Genomic DNA, 19,311 nt, shown 5'->3' on the forward strand with positions numbered 1-19,311 from the left:
CCTGGTCAGCTGACAAATCTTTGCCACCCTTTTCTAGATTCATAGTAGCTGTACCTGTTACCTTCTTGGCTCATCGAATGTGTCAGTAAATAGGAATAACCCAAGCATTGTAAATACGACCCAGTAGTGACCAGTCTCCCCACCCTCTAAAGAGTTAACAGGAAGTGAGCCCTTGTCCTGACTGACAGGCTGGTGAACTCCAGGTCAACCAATCAGTACACCAGGTGAGTGGGACAGGAGAGCTGTTGCTGGGAATTCTGGAATGAAGAAAGGAAGTCTGTGCAGAGAGTGCAGACTAGCATGAGATCGACTGCCTTATGGCGGAGGCTGCAGGATAATCCCTCAGGGTGAGAGATATGCAGGAGGCTTGATTCTCATCAGGAGTTTGGTGAGTTCAAGGACAAGTAGACTTGGCTTATGGCTTCAGGAACCCAGCACAGGGAACAGTTTGTTTAGTCAGACTGTGTGTCAGAAATTAATTTTGCTTTTCTGTATGTGCCTTGCATATCCCTGACACTGTTCTATTATTGCTTATCTGCAAACATAGCTAAAATAAGAAACACTAGCCTACGCTGAAAGCACCTAGGGCGTTGAAAAAGACTCTGTAACAACTTAAGCGTTGCTAAATGCAACCTAAAATGGAAGCTTAAGACAACCTAGTTTTGTAGCCTTTTTAATAAAACGTTTTTCTTGGGGTTTTTTCCCTTCCAAAGCCTCATAGAGTGTTTGGTTAACTCTGGGAGGGAGTGGGGTGCTCCTTTGGTGCAAAACCAGTCTCCATGGATCGCTTGCCAGGAGAGGAGAGCTGGTCTTGTGGTAGCAATCATGACTTGTCCCCTTAGTAAAGCAGGGTCTGCACTGGTTGCATATGAATGGAAGACTTGATGTGTGAGCACTGTAAGAGATTCCCCTTAGGGGATGCAGCCGCTCTGGGAAGAGCAGAAGCTTCAAGTTCCGTCCCTGGCATCTCCAAGATAGGGCCAAGAGAGATTCCTGCCTGCAACCTTAGAGAAGCCACTGCCTGTCTGTGCAGACAATACTGAGCTAGATGGACCTATGCTCTTGACTCAGTATATGGCAGCTTCCTATGTACCTATGCACGTGGAACTAAGTTTCCATACTTTGCTTGTTAGCAAAGTTAAGAGAGTTTCCCTGGGATATTCCACTCCAAGCCTTGGGGGTAGAGGCAGCATTTTACTCTCCTGGAGATCTAAAGTAAATTTTACAGGGAAGCCCACTCAGACCCGTCTGGGAAGTGGGGGGGGGGGATGACTCACCAAATAGTTCCCTCCTGTGAGCTGCTCTGAGTTAAGGCTTATTTGCTACACTCCCTTTCTTTGAATGCACATTTTCAAGAAGTGCTGGTTCTAGGTTATCTTTTGAGAAGCCTTCATGCAGCAGTCTGGGTTGTGTAGGATGAACTTTTGGCCTCTGTGTGTCAGGTTGGTCCATAAAAGCTTTGATCTCTTCCAGTTCTATGAACTCACTGCAGTCTATCCCTCTGGCATGTCTTGCAGGAGCAGAACCATCACCAGCACCTTATAGCTAATGATATGGCAAATATAGGGAATTGGTATAATAATGAAGTCAAGCGAACATCACATTATTATTTTATTATGCTTTTATGTGGGACAATTTAAAACCATACCATCATGTTTATCTTGAACTAAAGCCAGCATAGTGAAGTAGTTAGAGTGTTGGACTAGGATCAGGAAGACCCAAGTACAAATCTCCATTCAGCCATGAAATTCACTGGGTAACTCTGGGCCAATCACTTATCTCTCAGCCTAACATATCATATTGGGTTGTTGAGTACCACTCTGGGATACTTGGAGGAAGAGTAAGATATAAATATGAAAAATAAAATGTCCTTGGCAAGAGAAAGAGAACTCGAGCATATTGGGAGTTTTTCAATCTTATTTTACTGAAAAACTGTAGCAAACTGAAGGTTTACCTAGACAAGATGATCTTATCTAAAAGTTGAAAGGGATGGGGCTAGACTGGTCTCCTGGGAGAGGGTGTTCTTGAATCTGGGTGGTTCTTCAGATACTCTGGACCCAAACCATTTAGGGCTTTAAAGCTGTATTCTACCAGCCCTAACAGCTACTGGATCCCTTCTGAGGAAGGTCATCTGCATTACACAGTTTGTTTTAGATCGGGATGCCCTTCTGGGAGGGATGCCCTTTTCATCAGGTACAGATGCCACAGAGCTAGCATCCACCAACAGCTGGAAGGTTGGAGGTAAGAGTGGCAGATTAACATCCAAGATGTTAGTCACCCCCACCATGATCTCCAGTGACTGATAGCACCAACAAATAATGTGAGAAAGAAAATCATGAAGCTGGAATGGTGAGATGCAAACCACCAAGCTCCTCTCCTCACCACACATACCCAGTTACTTATGATCTTCTGATGAATGTTTAAATGTAAGCAGCTCTAGGAGCTAATCATGGCTGAAAAGTGGGTATGAGTAGAATCAATCAATTGTTCTGTACCAAGAGCAGTTTCAAAACACTATTCTAAAGGCAGCCCCATATAGAGTGTTCTACAATAGTCCAGTCAGGATGTGACCAAAGCATATGTACAGTGGCCAAACCTGCTTTCTCCAGGAAGAGTCACAGATGGTGTACCAAGCAAAAGCAGTGCAAAGGCACTCCTGGCCACAGCCACAACCATCCAGGAGCAAAGGTGGGTTCAGAAGACTGCAAACCTGGTCTTTCAGAGGAGTGTTACTCCATCCAGGCCATTGTAGAGTACTACCCCAATCCTGGATTGGCTTTCCTACTGACTAAAAACACCTCTGTAAGATATGGATTAAGTCTCAGTCTGCATCCAGCTCATCAGAGCATTCAGACATTGGTTTAGATTTTCCATTGCCTCCCTGAGATCTGATAGAAAGAGTAGGATGTCACCTGCATATTGGTGACATCACATCCCAAATCTCTGGATGATCTCTTCCAGTGGCATCAAGTAGATGGTAAACAATATGGAGGACGGTATCCTGTGCATCTCCATAGGCTGACAGCAAAGGAGAGGAACAGTGATCCTACAGAGTCCCCTATACCTGAAGAGGTCAGGAGTCCCAATAACTCTAAACCATATTAGGTAGTGATCGGTCCATTACAAAAGAGTTGTATCAAACTGTCTCACCACACAGATCACCATGATCCTGCATGGCAGAAAACACTGTTAATAGTGTGCCCCACAATGTTAGTGGAGCCAGATATCAACTGAGACAGACCCATGATTGTCATGCAGGCCATGAACTCCTAAAGCCATTCCAGCTAAACAGCCCTCCGTGTGAATGCTGAAATGCCACAGAACAATCAGTCTGGCGAAGTCCAAGACTGCCTCTGTCAGCAAAAGCAGGTAGATTAGAGGCAGTGAGTGGGCAGTATACCAGCAGAATCCCAATCCTGCCTCTAAGACCCATCATCAGGTGCAAACATTCAAAAAAGCTATTGGCACAAGTAGGACGATGCAACTCTGCCTCCTACTAATCTCTTTATCATCCACTCAGTAACAGGAGCTGAGCCAGCTGAGCAGCAGCCTGGTTCCAGACCCATCCGGCGGCCCCTCCAACAACGTCCCATGCACATCCCTGATGCTCTCAAGGGGGCGTGGCCCGGGCTCCAGAAGAGCCCTGAGCGAACTCCCCCCACCCACACCCGGGCTACTAAGAGCCCCGAGCAAGTGCTTCCCTGTCCTTTTCAGGCAGCATTTGCTACCTGAAGGCATCTATTTCCCTCTCTCTTCCTCCAGAGAGGGACAGAAAAGGAGAATAGGTGCTTTCAGGCAGCAAGTGTTGCCTGAAATGATAAGAAAGTGCTGCTCGGGCTCTTCAGAGCTCGAGGTCATGCCCCCTTTGCGCATGACATCACCAGGAGATGCCCCCTTCTTCCCATTGGTCTGGCCTGGGGGAGGTGTGATGACCCAGCTTTCTTTATGATGGGAGAAGCACTAGGGGGAAGCATTTCATGAGGCTGGAAGAAAGAAACAGACATGGGTAGCCTTTAGGAGGTGAGTTGGCTGGCCAAGGAAGGTTGTTCTGTAGGGCTCTGGATAGCTAGCTTTTAAGTCCTGTGGAGGAGGAGAAAGGCAATGATGGTATTGACTCTTTCAATTCTTCCTGTTGGAAAACTGCAGGTAGCATAAGAGTAGATTACACCCTGACAATTATATGATGTCAACCACGGAGAATGTGATTTTGACACCCTTTTCTATCTGCACAAACCACTGATGAAGCTATCTGGATAGCAGTTTTAAGAGCGATTCACATAATCTTGCTGTATCTGGAACAAATCACAAAACACATTTCAGGAGATTCCTCTGAATGACATTGGGAGTTAAATGTAGTGAGTGCAAGCCAGATATATGTGTGTGTGTGTGTGTGTGTGTAGATTGTTGTTGGTATTAATCCAGAATGTTAAGGTTTTCCCCAGTAAGCAACTCTGCAAAAGCAATATAAAATGCTTCCAGCTGGGGAGATGTGAAGAATAATATATAGTATATAAAAACCTGACAAAGGCAAAATGTGGCACAAAGTTCCCTTCCTAGAACTGCTAGATTGCACTTTGAAGTAGCTTAATCACAGAGATTGTGACTTGGTTTAAGTGATAAATTATTTAATGGATTGGGACCTATTTGCAAATGCCTTTCAAATCTGCAGATATTTAACTCAGAAGACAGGTTTGGAAAGGAGGAGAGATGCTGAAAAGTAGGTCAGATGGATGTGTGAAGAATTATATCATATCTCTTCAATGAGAAGAGATTATGTATTGCATTGCTTTATTAAGTGTTTATATGCACCTGAGAATAATGCACAAATAAATTTCATACAAATCTGACTATGTACAAGGACTATTCAAGATAATAAAGAGAACACACATTTTGGAGACAACACTTGAATTCTTCTGCCATCAAATGATTAAACACACACATGCATCCCTCCCACATACATCTTTAGATAGAATCTACTCTATGGCACATCGTGAGTGCTAATAATGGAAGAACAGACGGTTTCCTTTTTTATCTAATGCTTTCACTTTTAACAAGAACTTTTTCACATAGGCTGAGTGTTGGCTAACCTATTAAGAGTAACCATTCCTTTTGCTAACCCTAAAGTATCATGGTAGGTAGACTGTAGAGGCCAAGGTTTGGGTTTGCTAACTTTTTAACTGGCCTTGTAGTTATACTTAAAAAAATGTATTTATATTACATACATAATACATAAACAACTTCAGTTGTTACAATCAATCAATCAATCCTTTATTATAGTCACAGACCAGTACAATAGCTATATTTATAAACAGAAGCCAAGCAAAATAAACCATCAGGGTTATGATACAGAGGTTTAAACACCAACATTGATCAGCTAGATTTGATTCTTAATTAACTCCTAGCAAATTTTATTGGTTATTAAACAGAAGCCAGCCACATTAAAAGAGCTTGGGTCATTCTGGTCTTTAAAAGTTAATCGAGACTGTAAAAATCTGTGCAACCTGGATGACAGTTAATAAAAGGAGTTATATATTTATGCCTCGGTAAAATTGACAATAAAGGAGCAATTGCCATCATTTCTATATCTCCTGAGTTGCAGTGACAAGTACATTCTTTGTAGGGGTTTTTGATCCTCCCAGGACTGCTGTTTTTAAGGCCTCATATCATGCCTGTATCAAAGCTCTATTTTGATACAGTTATCAAGTTTAGCTATCTAGCAGGCTTGGAACTCAGAACTTGGTTGCCCAAATGGACACCAAGAGGAATACAGCCCTGGTCAATTTGATGCTCCATATCATATATTCTTTGCCTGAAGTTGGCCCTGGCATTTTCCAGATTTATCAATGCAGAAGGGGAGAAACCATAATTATGCAACCTTTCCTCCAACCGTTTTCCATCTTGAGTGGTAGTTATCCATTAGCACAAGTGGGACTAAACCTACAGGGTGGGAGACCAGCTTTAGCCAGAATTCAAAGATGTTAACCCATGCTCTGGCCTCCACTTTAAGCAGTCCTGCTTCCAGACGAAGAACAGCACTAGGCACACACCAGGGTACTTGAAAAATGTTCCTCAAGAACTTAGACTGCACAGATTCCACTTTAAAGAAGTTAGAGTACATGCCAAGTTGAGCTCCATATAGGACAGGGTTTCTCAACCTTGGGTCCCCAGATGTTGTTGGACTTCAACTCCCATAATCCCCAGCCCCAGTAGCCTTTGTTTGGGGATTATGGGAGTTGAAGTCCAATAACACCTGGGGACCCCAGGTTGAGAATCCCTGATATAGGAGCTGTGCTCATACTTTGGCGGAAAATAGTTTTATTGCGGAAGGGAGAAATTGGGTGCCCCTAGAGCGGTGGAAAGATTGAATTGCTTGTGCACTCTTGTGTGCATTCTGCTTTACATATTCTCTATGTGTACCCCTTCTGTTTTAGGCCTGGAAGATTACACCAAAGTATTTGAAATGCTTAACTTGTTCTAGCCTATGCCCATTTAGTGAACAATTCTGAATCTTTGCTCTCTTTGCAAACACCAAGATCTTAGTTTTGTTATTATTTATTTTTAAAGCTTGTTCATCGCAATAGGTGGAAAGAGAGTGCAAAGCTCTTCTTAGGCCTATTGGACTTTGTGAGAGTATATCAGCATCATCTGCATATACAAGTATGGCAAGGTGTTTCTCTGCTAGTTTTGGTGGATGATGGTCAAGATTGCCTAAATGGGGAACAAGAGAGTTGATATAGAAGTTAAACAACAACAGAGCCAGGATACAACCTGGTCTGACTCCCCTGAACAATGGTATTTCTTTGGTGAGAAGTCCCTGCGCGCTGCAACACAACCTTACATGGGAGTTTTCATATAATTTAAACATCAGAAGAAGCAGATAGTGGTCTACTGTTGATCTCAACTTACAACAAAGTTTCTCTCTGGGGAGCAGATTGAAAGCCGATCTAAAATCAACAAATGCTGCATATAGAGCAGAATTAGATTTGGAAGTGTATTTTTCTACTAGGTGTTGTAACACTAAAGCAGGATCCATAACAGAGCGACCTGTGTGGAATCCAGTTTGCTCCTCCGCCAGGATAGTTTCAGAGTCCATCCAGTACAGTAAACATCCATATAGGTGCCTAGCATTGTGCTCGCTATATTTAAAAGACTAATAGGTTGGTAATTTTCTGGTAGCTTCCTTTTGCCCTTTTTATAGACTGGAATTATTATCGCTACTCCCCTGTCCTTTGGGACACATGCAGTCCCGTCAATAAAAGAAAAAAGAGAGGCCAGGACTTGGGTCCACCATGCCAAATTATTTCTAATTACTTCTGTGGATATGTAGTCATTGCCAGGGGTTTTGCCAGGTTTAAGCTGCCTCACCAAGGATTCTATTTCAGTGCAAGTTACTGGTGGTCACTCTGGCAACTGGCCCACATACAGATCTAGACTGTGACAACTGCTTCATCTCTCTTATACAACATATAGGTGCAGGTATCATACAAACAGAGTGGGACAGCCTACGTGACGGATGGGAAGCAACCATATGTCAGAACAGGGATGGATTTTGGGATTTCAATGCTGCTATCAGTTGTTGCCAAGGCAGTCTCATGGTATCTCTCTTTTTGGTTTTCAACAGTGGTTTGTTTTGCTTTTTCTGTATCTGTATCTGTGGGGAGGAAAGTGACGGATGATCCCTATCTGTTTGGTATGCACTAAAAGCATTCTTTTAGCTTTAATGCAATCTGTATCAACCAACTCTTAGAGCAATAGGAAGCACCATGGTCCTTCAGAAATTTGGTAGAAGTTAACACTGTATGCAGTGCCTGTACAATTTTACCATAGTGATCTAAGAAGCTATTGTCCATTCAGCCAGTAGTACTGAATGGAGAAGGACAAGAGTTTCAGAATTCAGCGTTAAAGCAACTTGTTCCTCTGTTTTTTCAGACCATGTTATACAAGAGGATTGTACCTCAAATGCTAAATTTGAAAATTTGGTTGGTTCTGCAGGTAAAAGGGTTCCAAAGAACTTGAGATGTAACTCTGCAGGGAGATGGTCACAATCCAGAAGGGATGTGCATTGTACCGTTAGGCGCTCCATTCTAGGAGCGCCGAACTGGTTCCGTAGACTGGCATTTGAACTGGTTCAAAGGTGGGTGGTAGCAGATAACTTTAAGGGCAAGGGAGGGTGCTCTTACCCCTCCCACCATGTTTCCCCCACCGGCCTTGCATGCACATGTATGATGTGCACCAGGAACTTCCGTTCACTTCTGGTCCAAGGAAGCAACAGGGTGGCAGGGAGGTACGCTGCCACACTCCTAAAGTGTGAATGCACAGCACTAGCGGGAGAAGCACAGTGGGAGGGGTAAGAGCACCCTCCCCCACCCTTAAAGTTATCGCCCCCATCTTTGGACCGGCAAGCGCCGGTTCTGTGCACATCCCTACTACCTGAATGGCTAGCAATTTAAAATTGCTCTAGATGGGTCAATAAACCTGGTGAGATTGCTATGTAATCAATTGTGGAAAATCTGGAACCAGCCCAGAGGGAATACTGACCTGATTAGTCATCAGCTGTGGCATCATTTAACAGATGTAGATTTGGTCTAGTTGTTATTGAATGCTGGTAGCACCAGCATCCAGATTAAGTCTCATTGAACTAAATGGCACTTAAGCAACTCGTGATTAATGTATCTCATCGATTTCAATTGTGCTTAGTCATATTTCACTAATCTGAATTCTGCACAGTGAAGTAAGACAATATCCAACATTGTCAGAAAATGAAATATTCTCTCCCAATGTCTTCTTACATCTATCTATATATTTATTTCTCCTAGGCATATCCATCGCTAATCCCATGTGTGGCAGCGCTCGCGAGAGTTCACAAGCAGCTGCCGGATAGGATTAGCGATGGGGACGGGGGTGGAATAGGGATGCCGGCTGGGTCAGCTGGCAGGAACAGGAGGCAGCGGCAGTGGTTGGCCCGACCGCCAGGAGGAGAAGGTGGTGGTGGGCTGGCCCGACCCAGCCAGTGGCAGCAGGAGGTGACGGCGGGCCGGGCCGGCTGCCAGGAGTTGGCGGCCGCTACCAGGAGTGGGCGGGCAGAGCTGGGGGCAAGAAGCAGGCGGTGGGAGAGGAAGTGGGCCGGCTAGCCGGACCAACAGAAAGTACATGTGCATGTGAAGCGGAAGCTGGGCGTGCCGGGGCGGGGGGAAGGAAAAAGCGGCGGTGGGTGGGCCGGAGGTGCAGGTGCTCTGTGCCCGGCCCAGCTAGTATTATTTAACACATGTTCTTGGAATCTGATCTTCTATATTATCATCATTGTATTAGCTTTATCCCATTTATTACAAGCTACATATGTGATGCAGCCTTATGCATGTCTAGTGGGAATAAGTCCCACTGTGTTCAATAGGGTTTACTATCAAGTAAGCGTGCAAAGGACTGCAGTCTGAGTTTGTTTCTAATGTTCAGAAACTAATCGTTGCCAAGGCCAATACATGAAATGTTGTTTCTTCATCGTCTCTTAATTTAACACACAAAGAAGGATTACTTTTGGATATATAATGTAACAGTTTGTTAAATGCTGTAGAATATTAAATAGCTTGCCAATCCATCTAAATATTGGTTATCAAAAACATGATGTAACTGGACATGTCTATCAAACATGTTTATGGTCTGCGCTAAGATAATAATACTGTACTAATAAACACCATTTTGGAAAAATTAAACAACTCTTTGATACTCCCTGGAATATAATTATTAAATACTAATTTTATATTGTTTTTCCTATTATATTTCCATTTAAATTAGTTTACATTTCCCATATGCTTTTCCATTTATCTTCTAATATTATGGTCTGGAAATCTCTTTTATCAATTATCTAGATAGAGTGGTGCTACATAATAATGTTTTATTAACATCAAATACTAATGGTGCAGTGGGGAAAGGACTTGCTCAACAAGCTGGAGGTTGCCAGTTCAAATCCCTGCTAGTATGTTTCCTAGACTATGGGAAACACCTATATTGGGCAGCAGCAATATAGGAAGATGCTGAAAGGCATAAACTCATACTGCGCGGGAGATGACAAAGGTTTTCTACTCCTGTTTTCTACCAAAGACAACCACAGGGCTCTGTGGTCACCAGGAATTGACATCGATTCAACCGCACATTTTACCTTGACCTCACATTTTGGAAAGCAAGCCTTTTTTCATCTCCAGACTAAAACATTTATCAAATTCTGTTTCATTTCTGAAACATGCTTGAAAATATTGAAAAAAAATGTTATAATGTCAATTTCATTTTCTGTTGTACTTCGATAAATGTTAAAAGTACCTTGGGTGATCACACTTTTTACGTGAATACCTCTCCCATACTGAAGAGTTATCATTCTATAAAACTGCCTCCCAAGGAACTGGTGAGGCATTTAATCTATCTTTACATTTGTTCCAGACTCTTAAGCCCTATTCAGACATTATATATGTATGACTCTACCTGTGTTAATGTTTAAAGCGAACCTGAGTACAGGTTCCTCAAATACATGGTACAGGTATTTTGTACCTGTGTTCAAGATAACTTATGAATAACTGTACCTGTGTACAGTTCTGTAAATGTATACACTGTACACTCATTGTACGAGTATTCAACATGTTTGAATAGGACTTTAAAATTGAATATATTAAACAGTTCTTTAATCCTTGAGTGCAATATGTGTCTTCTATCTACTCAGGGTAAAGATTTCAAAGCAAAAGGTATATCAGCTTGCTCAAATGTGTACCAAGTTCAATTAACTTTATGGATGCAACCATGCTATCCTGGTCTTTTTGGTGTCCGCTTAAAACCTTGTTAATCTATTATGTTGATGCTGGCTGCTTTCTACTAGTATTGTTCTTATTTGCTTATGTTTTGCTGTTTTATGAGAATTTTATTATGGTTATTGTTATTACTGTTTTATGAAATGTATTCTTCTTCCAAGCCATTCTACAGACTAGAAAGAGGTGTATATGTATATTCTGAAGTAACAACAAACAAACAAATGGACTGAGCCCACAACACCCTTGGCAGCCTGGATAACTCAAGCTTCAATTTTAGGGTCAAACTAGATGCTTCCTTAAATGTGGCATCATCAGACACATTTAAACCAGGATGTGTCTCTTATTTAAGAAAGAGCAGCTACTAGGGGGATCCAGGTTGAAACAATACTGCATGGGGAAGGGAGCAATTCACTTTCCCCTTGTGCCATTTTGCCACCAAAAATGGCTCCAAAGCCACCGCATCCCCAGTCTCTATATGCTGCGGAAGGGGCTGTCTACTGCAAATAGCCACTTTGGGAGCACAATATGCATGAACTGGTTTGGTGCTCCCTTCCTGGAGTGCCGAACCAGTTCGATAAGCAGCGTTTGAACCAGTTTGAAGAGCGCACCTGGGGGTGTTGCTTTAAGAGACAGGGAAGCGCTGACTACCTGTCAACCCCCGCCCCACTGCTTCACCTGCCACCGCCAGTGCTCTCCAAAACAGTGGGTTTGCTGGGATGCAGCGTTCCTGCTTGTACCCCAATTCGTGTCACCATGTTCATGGCTGGCACGCATGTCAACCATGAACATGGTGATGCTGATTGGGGTGCAAACAGGAATGCTGTAGCCCAGCGTGCCCGCTGTTTTGGAGAGTGCCGGCAGTGGGGAAGCAGGGGGCAGGGACTGACAAGTAGGCAGCACCTTCCTGTCCCTTAAAGCACCCTCCCTCCCGGGAGTGCACAAACACTTTGTGCACTTCCCTACATAGCTGTTGGGTATGTGTGATTTCTGTTGGGGAAACCAGCATGAGGGGAAAGAAAAAACTCTTTCCCTGTGCAAAGTCTGCACTGATCAGGCCCCTTGCAACTCTTTTCTCTTAACCATTGCTCAAACAGTGAGGTCAAAGTGACCAGGAGAAGTGGAGGGAATGAACAACAAACCTTTGATTTCACTCTTCGACAACTTTATACATCATGTATTCCTCAACCGTAACATACTCAATTGGCCCCACCCCTTTGTAATTTTGTTCAAATTTCAGTGTATATTCTGACAATTTGGGGGTCACTGTTTTGTCTATATAAAAATCCTCACACTAGTATTGACTTTATCATTGTGCTGTTTTATTCCTGTACTGCCAAAGGGAAATAAGAGGTTTCTTTTCTTTGCAGCTGCTGGTATGTTTTAGGCAACCCAATCAGGTTGTTGTTTCTATGACTTATTTGTGGTACATTCAGCCTCAACATTGGATTAGTGAAGTGCATTGGGGGCATGTTTGAAAGTTAAATAAGAGGGCTTTCCAGGCTTAACTGCACAAGTTAATGATGCACTGAAAAGCATGTGTAATTTGACCCTCAGCTTTATAGTCCCCTACAGAGCTCTGTCTTTTGCCAGACAGTTAAAGGAAGCAAAACACATTTTGGATAGCAATTTTAAAGTGCAATTTACCCAGGTTTCCTGCTGTATCTACGTGCATCAGGATATTTCTCTCATCATAACTGGGAGTCAATCAAGCATGAACAATGCATGCCAGATTCTTGTGATGGAAAAACTATGAATGCCACCTTGACTGCACAAATGAGTGCATGCATAGCCTTGCATAAATACTTCCTACTAGTTGGGCGCAGAGCATCTGTGCCTCTAGTTCTCCCCCCTCCTTCCCACCCACCACTTTCTTTCTCTGCCCACCCGCCGCAGTTTACTTCCCTCCACCAATGTTTTCTTTCCCACCTTGCCCGCAAGCCTGTCTGCTGCCACCACCACTTTCCTCTCCCCCACAGGCAGCTCGCTTGTGAATTCTTGCAAGAGCTGACACACATGGGATTAGCGACGGGTACGCCTTAGAGAAATGTATATATACTAGCCGACCTTGCACAGAGCATCTGTGCGCTCTTTGGGGCCGGCGGTTACCTCTCCCCCGCCTTCAGCCCCAGTCTCTGCTTCTGGGCCCAGCCACCTCTCCTCCCCACTGCCGCTTCTGTCCCCCCCACCACTTTCTTCCCCCCCTCCTGGGCCTTCCCTCCGCGGCCAGGCTGGGCCCGCCACCTCTGGCCTCCACCGCAACCAATCCTCCTGGGTGTGCCTCAGCCAATCAGGTGCATCCGCCGCCCAGCCAATCAGCTGGGCTCTGGGACGCACATTCCAAGGCACACCCAAGAGAATTAATATAATAGATATATAGAAGATTCTAGAATAGCAGGAGTCAACAATGGGTCTGCTTAATGTATAAAGATGCATTATTGTTTATCCTGCTAGTTCTCCTTATTTTGGTTCCTCCCAAAGTACTGGTAAATTTAACCAGTGTAAACCTATCATTTGTAAACCTTTTCCTCATTAGTAACATATGCACATGGCAAAGCAAGATGGCAAAGCAAAAGGGAGTGCTGAACAATTTTTTCCAAAAATTGCTTACTGGATATTATTTCATCAGTGTATAGTCACAGCTAATAGCACACTGCAGTATTGTTCCTTGCTTCCTTTCAAAGTAAAACATGCTTATTCCTTAATGAAATATAGGAAATAAGATATTTATTAAAAACTTTTCACACTACTGTAACAAATTTATGTTTACATTCAAAACAAAATGGACATGATGCACTTGTATCATGAGTTTACTATTAATCATTTTTTAGGATTCATCTTTTTCTTTCAAAAGACAGATCAAAGTAGATAGGCAACTAACTTTGTCCAGTTAGTGAGGTCATGCCGTCCAGTCGGTGTTGACTCCTGGCAACCACAGAGCCATGCGGTTTTAGTGGTAGAATACAGGAAGGGTTTACCAATTCCATCTCCCGCACAGTATGAGATGATGCCTTTTCAGCACCTTCCTATATAGCTGCTGCCCAATATAGCTAATCTCAAATTAAAAATACAACTATCAGAAAATCAATAAAATCGATGCAGCACTGTGTTCAGAAGATTCCGACAGAACTCAATAAAGACCTGTTCTTCCCCCTACATAAACACACACACACACGAGCACACATGCAGGTACCGTGATGAGACATTAGGGGAAAAGAGAGGACTGTTCATGAATCTCATTTCAGCACCCAGCCTGCCTCTTCTTGCTTGGAGAATTAGTAATGTGCAAGGTGCAGAGAGGGTTGGGTTGGATGGGGTTATATGGCAGGTACATAAAATCCCCATTCATTCTAATGTCCCATAGTTGTGGGCATGCCTGTGCTTACACATAGATGGGGACAGGGCTTGACTAAGAAATATAGCTACCCTCTGTGAAACCTGCTCCTGCAGATCAGAGCCTACATGATTTTAAAATGAAGAACTAGTACCCTGCTAAATTAATTCCATTACTCTGTATTCAAACCTGTAGCAGAATCTAACGCAACTTCTGATTATTTAAAAGCAACTTTATACACACAGAAGAGTGAATCCTCTTCATCATGTAATAGGAGAAAACATTTCTATAAGAGTTACAAATAAAAATGAACAGTGGGGAATTTGTAATTGCATGTAAAGGGAAAGCCAGTAAAATTTCCTATTTATCCATGAAAAATTTTTTTTGGCTGGCTTCATAGACACTATACAAAGCCGAGCTCTTTTTATAAAATATCCTTGATTGAGTGCTTTTTGAAAGATTTTTAATAGGATCATACGGAAAATATTTAAGCAGAAATTTGTTCTAGCTATCTTCTCAAACAAATAGCTTCCAAGAAAACTTTTTTTTACAGTGGTCAGCACAATCCTACTAAGAATGCCTTTATTTCTTTTAAAAAAAGAAAAAAAGGTTAACCTACAGCATCACTGAAGATATTACCTGGATAGAGCTGGTAGGAGCCACTGTAGTGCCATTTAACCAAATACTTCAAACCATTCACTGAAAACCATCCTTCTGTATCCATACCTAGCGCAGGTGCAATCTCCTAGAGTATGCTTGGTAGATGTTCTCTGAACAGTTTGGAACATTGTTCTTCTGTAACACCTCCCACTATACTACTGCATTTTCATCAAATGGATACTCAACATACAAATTATGTATTTTTGAGCTGAATCCTTATTTTCCCTTAAAGCCACAGAGATAACCTGAACGTGCTTAACACAAAGCATTATAAATGCTACATAAATAATTTAAAGGAAGGACCTTTAACCGCCGTTGCTAAAGGAACATGAATTATTCACATCACACTGGAATGCAAGTACAGCAGCTGCACTCAGGCAGTGAAGAAAAGCAATGTAACTTATAAATTAATGTTGCACAACTACCTTTCCTGGTAGTCAACACAAGAAAATAAAAACATAGTTCACAGATGCTATGTTAAAATTAAGGAGTTTTAGAAATAAGGTCCTAAAGATCAAAAGTACAGCTGATAAAATCTACGAATTAAAAGCTTTGATGGGAAGCAATGACCAGCCTATTTGTGTACATGAACTTAATCTTTTTTTTAAGTGTTATGCAAATACTCTTACACAAGTGGTGACTCTTTCCACACAAGTAGGGTTTCCCTGCTCTCTTTTTCTCCACTTGACATCACCCTGCCATTTGTTCCAGACCACCTCTATCCCTCACATGCTTAAGTGCTTAAACACACTTATCTAGACTGGCCCACATGTTCCACAGCATTAGGAGGGTGAAGCAAGAGGTGTGCCTTCACAGAACAGCTGCTGCAGAGCTCAGCAAAAGGCTTGTCCCACAGACAAGTATGTCCCGGGGAGAGCTAATTTTGTTGCTCTCCCCTCCAAGAGTACTTCCTGGCTTTCAGAAATATGTTCCTGAAGGTCACACACCCCTCGTGTAGCATATCAAAAAGGAAGGAAGAAATCATTCCCTATCCCAAAAGGGCTCACAACACAGAGACACCCCAGCAACAGCAACTTGAAAGGACCTATACTGGCATGTATAGAGACAATTGTTTTTCTCCTGATAAATAGAAGAAAGTCACTGTACAGTTAGTGAGGTGTGTGCATGCTCATATATACTGGTTCATGAACTAACTCTGCAGCAAATTAAAACTAGCTTTGGTACTACTGCTGCTTTTATCTCCCAGATAATGCAGTCCATAAGGTGAAATAGATTATTTCTACTGCAATTTGTGTGGTAAGACATCTTCCCCTTAGAGCTTTGGCTATTCAGAACAACAGAAGATCAGTGAGAGCAGTTTCAGCTGATTAAATCAGACACATGATTTACTCCTATTTATGCAGGAGCAACTGCTACTCAGTCAAAGAGAGCAGGCAAGAGATAGCACTACCACAAAAGCAATATTTCCCCAATATTTTCTCTTTAAAACACAACTAATGGTTGCAATAACATCACTGCCCTCTTTCTGGCCTAAGGGAAGAGTTCCACTATGTTTAAAGACGGCCCTAGAGCTTCGGCAAGTACAGAATTTAGATGCCAGGGTAATGCTAGGATGAGGCGTATGGGCCATGTTGCTCTTATTCTACAACAACTGCACTGTTTGCCAATTCACTTCTGGGCTCAATTTAAAGTGCTGATTTTGGTCTTTAACAGCCTGGAACCAAGTGACCTTAAATCAAATTATGGCAGTCTATTAAACAGTATTTCAAAAGATTTAGATAAATGGTATGAAAGGAATTTTTCCTGGATTGTTAGAATTGCAACCCTTAAAACTGTAGTACTTTCCCATATCCCCTCTAGCTTTACCATTATTATTTGATTACAGAGAAGCAAAGAATTGGGAGAGATTTATATGTTTGATAAATTTATAACTCATCGTTCAATACAAAGTATTTCCAAGGTGTTCACAATAATTTAAAAATAAAGAAATTGCTACTGCAATTTTTAGGAGAAGAAATCTTGTTTGAAGCACTAAACTTTGCAAGCTCAATTTTCAAAATGGAGGCTTGGCCTTTCCTTGTTTATGATCTTATCATGTGGCCACATAAGTTTCATGAATTACCTTCAGGTTTCTTAAGAACATGACTAAATTTACTACAGGAAATCCTATGGAAATTTAGTAGTCCTTTAGACTAACTCCTGAGTAGCAACAGAGTAGTAACACTGAGTAACTTGGTCTGGATGTCAGCCACTATATATTAGGGATGCTTACTAATCTGTCTTCTGACCCAGATTTTGAGATTCTGCTCTACTGGATATGTTTACTTTAACAGAACTCAACATGTCAAACTCTTATTGTTCCAGAGGTATGTTTTTGGAATATTGAAAAGAGATTGGGGGGAATTCCAGCTCTGTTTTCTTTTTGTAGTAGAAGCACATCACAACCAAATAACAAGTGCCCTCACAAAGGGCACCTCAATTGTTATGATTTTTTTGTAATAGTGCAATTGTGTAATACTGCAATTGTGAATTTCTTTTTTTTAAATGCTTTAAAAAACCAAGAATGGTGTTGAATGTATTGTTTGTACTTTTTACCCCTGCCCACTTTAAAGCTCATTTGCAAAAATCTGTACTGTACTGACATCCTGAAGTCCTGCCAGAATTAAACCATGATAGAACCAAAGAGATATTGTAATTATTGATAGAGTGCAATTTGTGTGCATGGTGCTTAACACAGAGTGAGAAAACAGGTCCCCGTGCCTCACAATCTAAAAATGCTCAGAATTACCTCAGAGGGCCTGTAAGAATAAAATACTGTAGTAAGATTTATGCCTCCTAGGCATCCTTTCCACCAATGGCTGGGTCATTTTACTTTTTCAAGGTTCAGCTAAGCAATTGACAAAGCAGAAGTCAGCCTGTGCATTTGTCCCCAAAGGGTTTTTGAGTATGATACACTAAGAGTGTGACCAGCCTACTTTGGCCACAAACTTAATGGGTATGTTTTGATCTCAGAGAGTAACAGTTCAACAATGACCAAGACAATGTTTCCTGAGACTATTAACATAATCAGCTAGATGCATATTTGCTAGGGATGTGCAGAATGTTTTGATGGTGAAACGTTCCAACTCGAAACAGATAATTTTGAGTGTTTCGAGCTCAAAACAGAACACCATTTAAATAAAGGGCCTGTTACGAGCTCAGAGCAGAACCACCCCCATTTCAATCGGAATGTTTTGATGTTCCGAGTGCCATTTTGGATGCCTGTTTCCCCCCCGTTTTCTGGCACTGGCTTCCAATTGGCCTGCAATCTCCTTGCTTCTTGGTTGGCTTGTTATCATACAAATCAAGCGTTGTCATGGGCAACTGTGCCCCCATTGGCTGGGGGTAAACAAAAGTAAGGAATTTCAAAATGTATTCAAAAGGGCCTGGGAGTCAGAAAGAGCCCTAATAGTCTCTTGGATACATCAGGAGAGGAGGAAGGAATCAAGGAAGATTTGAGTTTGTGTTTTCCCCCCTCAGCAATGTTGTGCTATTGCTGCTATAACTATCTGGTTTTGCTGGATCTCAGATTGACAAAGACAAAACCTTGGTACCTGCTTTCCTTGTGTTGTGGTTTGTTTTGTTTGTAAGATAGTGTTGTGGCGAGAAATGGACAGTGGCAACCCTCTGAATGTTATTTCTTGGTGATTGCTGTGATGAGCTCCCTGTCTGGCCTTGAGACTAACTTGTGCTTTACTCACTGCTCTTGTCTGCTCTGCAATATGCATTGCAAGGTGTATTCAGTCAAAATGTGAAGTTACTCTAGTTGAGCTTATGACTATGCTTGCTGCTAAGGGTGCAGCTGTTGCAATAATAGAAATGTAAGGAGTCATAATCTTTAGCTTACCTCCATCAGACACAGCTGCAGACTGCAAAGAAAGAGAGAAAAAATACAAAGCATGAGTTACACCTAAGTATCCATAAATAAGTACCACTGCTGAATAAAAGGAATCAAATGATTAAATAATTTTCATATTAAAAGATTAGAGATATGCACGAACGTTTGAAGTGGAACTGGTTTGTGCTGCCGTCAAACTGGTCCGGCGATTCGAGTGCGTAGTGGGGGACCTTAAAATGTGAGTACAGTAGGTCCTTACCTAATCACCTGCCATTCCATAAAGCTCTTCCCAACAGCCTGCATGTGGCGCTGGAATACACATGGCCTCCACACCAGGTATGTGCACAGAACCAGTTTGGAGGCCATTAATGGGCCTCCAAACCGGTTTGAAAGACTGGTGATTTGGCCAGTTTAAAGGAGGGGGGAATCTCTTTGAGGATGGGAAAGGGTGCCCTTATCCCTCCCTCCACATTTCCCACACTGGCGCTGCTTTTTAAAATGGTCTGGCAAGGTGGCAGTGTACCTACTTGCCACCCTGGTGCCTGCTTGGACTGGAAGCGACCGGAAGTTGTTGCTGCACATGTGCACGTCATGGTGTGTATACGAGTGAACATGACACACGCAACGGCAACTTCTGGCCACTTCCAATCCGAGGAGGCACCAGGGTGGCAGGGCGGCTGCCCCACTGGACC

General features: G+C 42.4%; 1 protein-coding gene across 7 annotated transcripts in view; it reads right to left on the reverse strand.

The window, feature by feature from the left end:
- The window catches only part of RGS12 (regulator of G protein signaling 12), a 142,922-nt gene that overhangs the window by 51,679 nt on the left and 71,932 nt on the right, over positions 1-19,311 (reverse strand). For all 7 annotated transcript variants that reach the window (XM_053256888.1, XM_053256881.1, XM_053256882.1 and 4 more), the window contains one exon: positions 18,629-18,650. In XM_053256888.1, the coding sequence (XP_053112863.1) occupies positions 18,629-18,650 (22 nt within the window). The remainder of the gene's footprint in view (positions 1-18,628; positions 18,651-19,311) is intronic.

This window comes from Hemicordylus capensis, chromosome 5, assembly GCF_027244095.1.
Source record: "Hemicordylus capensis ecotype Gifberg chromosome 5, rHemCap1.1.pri, whole genome shotgun sequence".
Classification (NCBI taxonomy): Eukaryota; Metazoa; Chordata; class Lepidosauria; order Squamata; family Cordylidae; genus Hemicordylus; species Hemicordylus capensis.